Source organism: Saccostrea echinata, unplaced genomic scaffold, assembly GCF_033153115.1.
Source record: "Saccostrea echinata isolate AGI-Se365-2 ecotype Australia unplaced genomic scaffold, CSIRO_AGI_Sech_v1 ptg000027l, whole genome shotgun sequence".
Lineage (NCBI taxonomy): Eukaryota > Metazoa > Mollusca > Bivalvia > Ostreida > Ostreidae > Saccostrea > Saccostrea echinata.
In genome coordinates this window covers 12,008,859-12,019,712 of record NW_026889776.1, presented here as the reverse complement: position 1 = coordinate 12,019,712, position 10,854 = coordinate 12,008,859, and the positions used below count along the sequence as shown (strand labels likewise).

Here is a 10,854-nt window from a genome sequence, read left to right as displayed (position 1 = left end):
TTATAGCAGTTGTGTGATTGAAAACATTACATAGCATGGATTTTAGCAACATACCGGTATTTGGGAAAAATTTGCAGTTTTAGCTCTATCAAGATACTTAGTTACTATTTCTATCTTATGACAGGCCAGAAATTATTTTTTACTTACTTTGATATCCTTTCACACTGTGAGAGAATATCATTTTGGTATCCTTTCACACTGTGAGAGAATTTCACTTTTATTCAATAAATAAATCACAGTATTTCACTGTTGAAAATGTAATAAAAACCGATTATGACTGTGAAACAAAATGAATTTGTTGATGAAAAAAGGTGACTTTCACTGCCTGATATATTTAGATAAAGATTAAAAATTTTTGTTTATACAGGTACATGCATTCGTGGAAAGGGGGGGGCTAAAACGGAATCTCTCTCTCTCTATCTCTCTCTCTCTCTCTCTCGTCCGTTTAATCAAAACTATGACAGCATATTACTTTAATATTAAGTTCTGAAATTTTAATCTATAACAAATAATATGAATGCTTCTTTGTATCATCTTGTCCGAGTAATAAATCATCATAAAAAAATGAAAAGACACATAAATATATATTTATTTTTTTTAAACACGAGTGTATTTATGCAATACGTCCACAAACCTTTGCAAGATATTTTAAATGTTTTTCTCATTATTTTACACGGAATTGCCCTGACACCGGAAATACATGCATGGTTGTTACCAACGTTTCAATTCGATCCTCTTCAAAAATCATTATTTGTAATAATTTCATATTTTAAACTACAGCATTCGGTAACAATTACAATGTTTTATAGCGATAAAAATCGTGTGATTAAACAGCTGAATTTAAACATCATACATATGTGCAGAAAATATTATAAGAAACTTAATTAATAGTTTTACTAAATGTGCATGTTTCATCTATTTTGTGAGAATTTTTTAATATTTATTTATTTATCTATTATTTATTTATTTATTTATTTATTTTTGCACATGACATTAGAATACAATAGAATAGATACAATGCATGGAAAAGATCAGAGGCATTCCGAATAAATCGTTCATCATGCGTTCACCGTTCGTTCACCGTTCACTAATTGCGCTTGCGTTCACGCTCCGTTCGCGTTCTGCGTTCACTCACCGTTCACCGTTCGCCTATGGTTCACCAAGTTGCGTTCAGCGTTCACACATCGTTCACTCACCGTTCGTTCAGCGTTTGCTCACCGTTCGAGTGGGAAAGTAGAATGTTCCAGTTACTGTATATATATCCAAGGTCTCTTTTTTGGTAATATACATGTAATAAAAAAACTTTCAAACACTTTTTGAAATATTTCGACGTATTATTATAATATTCATTGTGACGTCATTATACGTTGTCCAATGTTGAGTTCCTATGCATTCCAATAAACACGACTGATGAAGGCCGGTAACACGGTCGAAATATTTCAAGAAGTGTTTTAATATATATATATATATATATATATATATATATATATATATATATATATATATATATATATATATATATATATATATATATATATATATATATATATATATATATTGAACATATAGCAGACTCAAAACATATGTTGAATATATGTTTGTGGTAACCATGTGTGTAACATATGTTGGACATATTTTAAACATATGATTGTTTCTATCGTAAGTTTAACATATGTTTTAAGTTTGACACTTAAACAATAAAGTATGGACGTAAGAAAATGTTCAACAGCTCAATTTTCCTGCCCACAAATCTTGAGTATTTTACCTGACAAACTTTAAAAATTATATAATAAGTAATAGCTTATCCACATCAATTTCTGGGTTGGAATTTTTTTTTTTGACTTGGGTGGACCTCACCCCCCCCCCCCCCTTCAATCCCTCTGGAAACATTCCTGGATCCGCGCCTTAATATGAATAACACGAGATTAATCTTATGTTATTTTTTAAACAAGTGGACTGCAAATTAAAATAATAATTTCATTAACATATATCAAGATGAATTTGAATGTATATTAATTTACAAGAACCAAGATGATAATTTCTTGTAGAAGCTCGCATAAAAAAGGAGGATAACTACTTTGTAACACACCCTCCCCCAAACTCTTTTCACAAAATTCAAAATTTGTTTTCTTGGACATGACATTTCCAAAACAAAATTTATCAAGTAGAAATTAAAATATGTATTGTTAATTCAAAGCCGTTTTAATTGGGTTTCCCTAACAAAAATTTACTATAGTTAAAAATACGCAGGTAGGTTAAGGCTTCCCGTAGAATATGACAGTGCACTCTGTGCCTTCACATCTCTGAACTACCAAAATATGACGTCATAAAGGAAAATGACGTCAGGTCACTGCAAACTTGAGGTGTTATGACGGGGAGAGTGTCATGAACTTTACACTTTATTTCAAACTGCATGTAAAATGCTAGATAGCTATTGCAAAATTCACGGGTCGTTAAAGGTTTTTTAAGTCTTATATGTCTGAATATTTTAAAAATACACCGCTTACCTACCCTTGATTGAAATTCATCATGTTCAAAATGCTTATGAAAAATATACTTTTGAAATGTACTCTGTTTTATACCCGTGGTTGGAGGTAGAATTTATTTTGTGTGTATAAAAGAGTCTGGCGCAGGTGATTAATGAGGATTAATCTGAGAATTTTTGTGGAAATCTGTAAGAAGAGGTTGTTCTCTAACTGAATCTTGCTTGGGAAAAATGTGTGTTGGCTTTGTGTTTACACAGATTACGATAAATTACGGAAAATACCCTCAAATTTGTAGGTAAGTTGAATTTCTCAGGAAATATTTTGTACCCAAGTAATACTATGACTTTTCCCAAGCATATTTCGGATACACAAGGATACGATAAGTTTATTTATATAACAAAATGTTAATAATTATTGTGTTAATCAGCTGCACCGAAGCGATTTATATGATTCACTTCAAAAAATTATAAATGACCGTCACGTGATCAACAAAGTCATGTGATATCATAACAAATATGCTAATATATAGCCGAGGAAACCCTTTATATAAATTGGAAGTACTCAAGTTCAATACTTATAAATTAAAACCAAAACCGACCTCGCAATGACGTATTATGTTTTGAGCGCATTTTAAAGCTTCGGGAAGCCTTAACATAGCTGCGTAGTTAACTATAGTTTACTATAGTTAACTATAATGAAAACTTTGATACTTTGATTTGCAATGAAACTTCACTCTTGAAATTTTTTTCGAGATTTCAAAGCTTGAAATATTTTAAATTCGATGAAAGTGATACAAGCCTTTTGAAATATTTTGTGAATATACAAGTAATAGTTCCATTGTATATAAAATATATACCTGTATGAATTGGAGAACGTAAAATATAACAATCTGGTCCCAAGACCATAGACTGAAAACAGACCTAAGTCGAAATTTGGAATTAATATAACTTCTATATGATTTTCATAACGAAACATAATTTTCATCATAAGTTAGAGTATTATACAAACCTGCAAATTTTTAAGTACATATGTTGAATAAAACTCAAGATATTCAAAATCAAATTTTTGACTTAAGTCTGTTCTCAGCTTATGGTCTCAAGGCCTGAAATTCATAGTAAAAATACTTTGATTTACTATAGTAAAAACTTTGGTTTACTATAGTAAAAACTTTGATACTATAGTAAACTATAGTTAACTATAGTATTTTTTGTTACGGTTATTTTATGAGTAAAATTGAAATCATTCCACATTTTATTTCCGGTCCGGGTTTAGTTTTTATCGGATGAAAGTGTACATCATGTTTGACGGGCTTTATGGAATTTGATCTCGTGACCAACCTGTATTAATATCCCGATAGATGTTTAAAATGATACATTATTTCTTAAATAAAGAGCTAAATCCACGAAGGGGCTAAATCGGCCTATTTTTTCAGGAAAATCAAACTTAGGGGAAGAAGAAAAATAACAATAGAAATATTATCCTTGGGTATCAAACTTAAAAAGTTTATGCCAATTCTTTATTTGGTGACGTCATATTTATACAGAAAACGTCTAAACACGAGCACTTTGCTGCTAGTTTTTATCAAAATAAAGCATTTTTTTCGTCTTTGGTTCAAATTTTTGCTGTGGCCACACCCTTCGAACAAAATAAAATTTATACCATTGAAAAGAGGATTAAAATATGAATAAATAATGTAGTGTTCACGAATTAGTTTATGTACAACTTATTTTAAGTGCAACCGGATATTTCCGGGTTTACAGTGTTTTGTTTTGTTTAATACTTTTAAGTTCTCATTGCTGGTGCGGGATGCAGCACATGTTTGCAGCTATAACGTCAATATTGTCCATCCGGCCGAGAGCACATTGTAAGCTTTTATGTTTGTAAATGTTTACATGATTATAGTATTTGATTTTGCTTTAAAGTTTGCATAGGTGTCATACGTTTTGTGTATTTCATAGTCCTTTCTAAAAATAGCAGATACCGCCAAATTTACATGTATGATATAGCATTGATATATTGCTTAGTTCGCTCAATGAGATATTGTGAGATATCATTACTATGTATTCTGATAACTTTCAAAATGAATATCTAGTCAGCATGTATGAATGTCCTATGACTGTCTGTTATATGTTTGTGTACAGGTTCATTTTGTTTGTATTTCAGCCTTTCACCACATTCTTCAATAAACTTGAAACACAGTAAGTTTGATTGTGTGGTTAGCTGCCTATACGCAGTGATAGTGAAAGGAATGTGAGCAGCCTACTCTGGACATGGCATACAGATACCCAGACTCTGAGGATTGGGATGTGCGCCCCAAAAGACTGTTGAAACCCACACAGAAGGGTGCAAGCCTCTTTGAAGAATATAGGGATGTTTATATTCGCAAACTACTTTCATTAGGAAGAGAATTGGATACTATGTTACAGTGCAACGTAACTACCAGTAGTGCTAGTGCATTGAGTGAGCTTGGACACAGGTTGGACTCATGTTTTAGTGACTATAAGTGTGTGAGCGATGAATACCTGGACTTCCTGTGCAGGCATAATACATACGAAAGTTCTCTCGAACAGACAAGCCACCAAGTGGTAAAACGAACTTACATGGAAAGGGTGGAAATCCTTGCCCGTACTATAGCTCAGAGACTTAATAATGTATGCTCTCCTGTACTATTGAAGAAGACACCTTCGTTAACGGATGCTCGTTCTAACACTGGAAGCACACAGAAACTCAGTTTGGAAGCCGCAAAAGTTCATCTGGATTTCGTGAAGAAAGAAAACGAGTTAAAACAGATGGCACTCGATATCCAAAAACAAATAAACGAGTTATCGGCAAGGAAGGAGATTGCAGTCGCAGAACTGTCTATGGCGGAGGAAGATGATAGGTCGGATATATCCGACTTCGACCACCTGAGTGTTGTAGACGACTTTGTTCGTGATCTTGAGCCACCATCCTTGAACTTGTACGCGCCAGAGTTTGAACCTCAGACTCGGAGGGAACACGCCTTTTTACCACACCCACCTACCTTTGCAACTAGCGCCGTTCCAATGTACACCCCGTCCCGCTCAACAGATGTTCCTGTGACCCCTGGCTTTCCAGCCTATATACCCACAGCAAAGGAACCGCCTGCAACCCCTTCAGAGACCGAACCACAACCCTTGTTCACAGACTTTGCTAGATTCTGGTTCAAAAAAGACCTCGTAACCAAGATCGACTCGTTTGATGACAAGCCAGAGCATTTTTTGTCGTGGAAGACCAGCTTCCTGCGAGTCATGAGTGAACTGTCAGTGACCCCAACAGAAGAACTTGATCTGCTCGTCAAGTACTTGGGACCGAGTTCAAGTGTCGAGGCCAGAAACATTAAGGCTTGTCATGCTAATGACTCTGTAGCAGGTCGTTTGAAAGTTTGGCGTCGTCTGGAAGAGCGATATGGTGCACCTTCACTTGTAGAGGCTTCGATCAGGAAGAAGCTGGAGAACTTTAAGACTTTAGACAGTCAGGACGGGAAAGAACTCTACCAACTATGTGATATTTTGAACGAGATCCAGTCCCTGAAGGATAATGACATTTTTGCCAATTTGTTAGCACAGTTCAACACATCTGTTGGAATTACACCTATAGTGGCCAAGCTAACGAAGAAGCTTCAAGACAAATGGACTACCATTGCCTTTAGGTACAAACAGCAGAACAATGCACAATACCCTCCATTTGAACATTTTTTGAAATTCATCAGTGAGATGGCCACTATGTGCAATGACCCTGGACTTGTGTACAATCAACCACGTAAAGATACTTACCGTACTCCTAAGCCTTTAGACCGCAGGAAGACATTATCTACACATAAGACAAGCATTTCCAGAGACGACCAGATAGATATGGATACAAGTGATACACGCCTTCAGAATCACTCCCGTGATATAGCTCGGTGCCCAGTGCACAAGTCAAAACATTCATTGAACGAATGTGAGGCATTTCGGAAGTGGAGACTGGATAAGCGTCGTGCATTCTTAAGGCAACATTCCATCTGCTTCAAATGTTGCGCGTCGACTGAACATCAACAGTCATCTTGCACCATATATTCTCCATGTTCTGTGTGCGGGAGCAAACTACACCCGACTGCTATGCACTGGTATAAGAAAGACTCAGGTGACAGAGACACAAAGGAAAACATACTCACCTCAAATGATGGCGGGGAGGGAACAGAAATATCTTCAAAGTGCACCACACTCTGCGGTTCAGTCAGTGGTGGACGTTCTTGTGCCAAGGTTGTTCTTGCTAAGGTATTTCTCATTGATCGTCCACAAGCTGCTGTGACTGTTTATGTGTTGCTCGATGATCAGAGCAACCACACCCTAGCTCGCTTTGAACTTTTGGACCAACTTGAAGTCACAACTGATCCCATCCCTTACAGACTGAAGTCTTGTGCTGGAGTGACTGAGACATCTGGGAGAAGAGCAGTGGGATTCTGTATTCAGTCTATGGATGGACTTGTCTGTCATCAGCTTCCGCCCGTTATAGAGTGTAATGACATTCCAGACAACTTGATGGAAATCCCAACTCCAGAGGTTGCGCATGCTCATCCTCACTTACGGCATATTGCTAAGGAACTTGCCCCACTACGCAGAGATGTTGGTATACAGCTGCTGATTGGCAGGGACTTGGTGGATGTGCATCAGGTGCAAGGCCAGGTGACTGGGCCCCCAGCATCCCCCTTTGCACAGAAGCTCAGCCTTGGATGGGTCGTAATTGGAGAGGTATGTTTGGATGGGCGTCACAAGCCAAGTGATCTCAGTGTCTTGAAAACCAATATTCAGAATGATGGTAGAGGGACAATATTTACCCCATGCCAGAACAGCCTTCATGTTAAGGTCCGAGGCCCCCCTACTTACATGCCCCCTCAAGCTCAGGACTTCAAAGGTGATAATTTGTTTTACACTGACAGACATGACAATAAGGTGGGAAATTCTGTGGAAGATCGCGAATTCTTGTCACTAATGGACCAGACTTTCCAGAAGAACTCTAGTGGTAATTGGACATCTCCACTTCCTTTCAAGAATGCACGTCCACACCTTATGAACAATAAAACTCAAGTCTTCAAACGGGCTTGCAACCTAGACCATAGTTTGAAGAAAAATCCTGAAAAGCTAAAACAGATGTGTGAATTTATGGAAAACATATTCAACACAGAAGCAGCGGAGAAAGCACCAGAGGTAGCCAGGGGACATGAGTGTTGGTACATCCCAATATTTGCTGTGACGCATCCTAAGAAACCTGGCAAAGTTCGTGCTGTATTTGATTCTTCGATAGTGTATCAGGGATGTTCATTGAATGATGCTCTTTTGTCAGGACCCAACTTGACAAACAATTTGCTAGGAATCTTGTTACGATTTCGCAAGGATTTGTGTGCTATAGCAGGAGACATCCAGCAGATGTTTTACCGTTTCTTTGTAAACGAGAGAGACAGAGACTACTTACGGTTCTACTGGTATGAGAACAACGATCCACATTGTCAAATGGTAGAGTACCGTATGACCGTCCATGTGTTTGGGAATCGGCCTTCCCCTGCGGTGGCAACATATGGGCTTAGACGGGCAGTACGAGACGCGGATCACGATGTAGTCAACTTTGTACACCAGGACTTTTATGTTGATGACGCATTAATGTCTAGACCTACTCCTGAAGAAGTGATTGACCTTATGAGACGAACTCAGAAGGTACTTGCTGAAGAAGGGAAAATAAGATTGCATAAGATTGTGTCAAATGTACAAGAAGTGGTGGATGCATTTCCTCCAGCTGACTTGGGAAAGGACGTTCAGGACTTGTCGATTGGTGGGGATGATGATGTAGTTCAGCACAGCCTTGGATTGGCCTGGAATCTGAGATCTAACTGTTTCGTCTTCCAGAAGCCAGATGCTGATGTTCCCTTCACTCGCCGTGGAATACTCTCAAGGGTCAACAGTATCTTTGACCCCATTGGCTTTCTGTCTCCAGTGACAATATGTGGTAAGTTGATTCTACGTGAGATGTGTACAGGGAGTCCAAGCTGGGATGATCCTCTACCAGAAGAGTACCGAGATAGATGGGAGAGTTGGAGTAAGTCACTTGATCAGTTAAGCAGTCTACATATTCCCCGGATGTTCGTTCCACAGTCGCTGAGCTTAGCATCAGACCCACAACTGCTGATATTTTCCGACGCATCGGAAACTGCGATTGCAGCTGCAGCTTACCTGAAGGTGAAGCATGACATTGGATTTGTCATGGGAAAGTCTAAACTCGCACCTCTAGCAGGGCATAGTATTCCACGTCTGGAGCTATGTGGTGCTGTGCTGGCAGCAGAAATAGGAGAATTTGTGTCAGATCACCTCCCTATCGCTTCGTCATCAATCCAATATTTTACAGATAGTAAGGTTATATTGGGATACATAAAAAAACAGGACAAGACGATTTTACAACTATGTAAGTAATAGGATTGCTAGGATCCATGCTGTATCAACCCCTAGCCAGTGGAGCTATGTGCCCACTCACCTGAACCCGGCCGATGCAGCGACTAGAGGATCAATTTCTGACATTAGTCATATGTTAGACACATGGCTTGTTGGACCAGTGCAGTTTTGTTCAAGGGACCTAGCAGAAAGCGAACCTGAGGTTGAATACCCACTCATCAGCCCTGATGACGATAAGGATGTTCGTCCCGAATTGAACACCTTTAAGGCTGATGTACATGTATCGACTAAGCTACTCCCGATCGAGGATCGTTTTAGTAAATACTCTACTTGGGACAGTCTTGTGGCCGCATTGTCCATACTTCGACATGTAGCTGCCTCCTACCGAGGTTCCAATGACTGTACTGGTTGGCACATGTGCCAGAACACCAAATGTGAATCTGCGCGCAAAGACACTGAACGCTTCATTATTAGATGTGTACAAGCTCAGGCCTTTGGTGCTGAACTCGAAGCAATTGAGAGAAAACATGACCTACCTAGGGACAGTCGTATTCTGGATTTATCTCCCTTTATCGATGACAAAGGTCTGCTCAGAGTTGGAGGTCGTTTGAACAAGCTGAAGAGTACAGGACTCTCATCGCTTAACCCAGTTATAGTTCCTAACGGACATGTGGCAGTACTACTGGTACGTTTCATCCATAACAAGGTTTTCCACCAGGGCAGAACGATCACTGAAGGCGCCGTACGTTCTCATGGCTATTGGATCCTGGGAGCAAAGAAACTCGTATCCTCCATCATTCATGGTTGCGTTGTGTGTCGGAAGCTCCGTAGGATGCCCCAGGAACAGAAGATGGCAGATCTCCCTGTTGATCGGCTCACCCCAGGACCCCCATTTTCCTCTGTAGGACTTGATGTGTTTGGTCCGTGGCCGGTAGTTACCAGAAAGACGCGTGGTGGATCAGCTCAGAGTAAAAGATGGGCCGTCTTGTTTACTTGCTTAACTACACGAGCAGTACATATTGAAGTGATTGAGGACATGTCTAGCTCATGCTTCATTAATGCCCTGAGACGCTTTATAGCCTTGCGTGGACCAGTAAAGCTTTTTCGTTCTGACAGGGGGACAAATTTTATTGGAGCTGTGGGGGACCTTGATGTGAATGCCATCAACGTTGAAGACAATATGATGAAGACTTACCTGAAGGAGAACAGAGCAACCTGGTTGTTTAATGCCCCTCATGCATCCCATATGGGAGGTGTATGGGAGAGAGTTATTGGTAGTGCTCGCAGGATTTTGGACTCTATGCTGCTTCAAGACAGAGGCAAAGAACTTACACACGAAGTACTAGTCACGTTCATGGCAGAGGTTTGTGCCATACTTAACTCTCGCCCGATAGCGCTTGATACGGACCCATCATCACCCATGGTACTGAGCCCAAACGTACTCTTGACACAGAAACAGGGGGATATCGGATCTTTCTCAGAACATTTGGGTATCAAGGACATGTACACAGCCAGCTGGAAACATGTTCAGGTGCTGTCTGATATGTTTTGGAAGAAGTGGCACGTTACCTACTTGGACAGTTTACAAAAGAGACAGAAGTGGTAGGCAAGTAAAGAGAATCTGAAGAGCGGAGATGTTGTACTCTTACGTGAGAAGAACGTCCATAGGAACCTGTGGCCGATGGGGATAGTCGAGCGCCCGATTGAGAGCAATGATGCAATGGTCCGGAAAGCTGTTGTATGTGTTGCCAAGGACAGGAAGGTTTACACCCGACCCATAACCGAGATGGTTCTTCTGCTTGAACAGTAACTTTGTGAATAAGTTTATTGTAGTTATGCAGTAACAGTTTGAAATTTTTGTCAATGTCAGTTAGTGACTAGTTATATCTATGATATAAGACGGGGAGTGTAGTGTTCACGAATTAGTT

General features: G+C 39.2%; 1 protein-coding gene across 1 annotated transcript; it reads left to right on the top strand.

Annotated features, from left to right (window-relative positions):
- The first annotated feature begins 4,756 nt into the window (after nt 1-4,756).
- LOC133193237 (uncharacterized) lies at nt 4,757-10,532 on the top strand. Its single transcript, XM_061329198.1, has 2 exons — nt 4,757-8,835; nt 8,918-10,532. The coding sequence occupies exons 1-2, from the start codon at nt 4,757-4,759 to the stop codon at nt 10,530-10,532; spliced, it is 5,694 nt and encodes a 1,897-aa protein (XP_061185182.1).
- Nucleotides 10,533-10,854: the final 322 nt, after the last annotated feature.

Bases quoted from the DNA above. Each gene is read 5' to 3' on its own strand.
- LOC133193237 (XM_061329198.1), top strand. From the start codon at position 4,757: ATGGCATACAGATACCCAGACTCTGAGGATTGGGATGTGCGCCCCAAA. The intron at 8,836-8,917 runs GTCAGATCACCT...ATAAAAAAACAG, and splicing joins GCAGAAATAGGAGAATTTGT to GACAAGACGATTTTACAACT.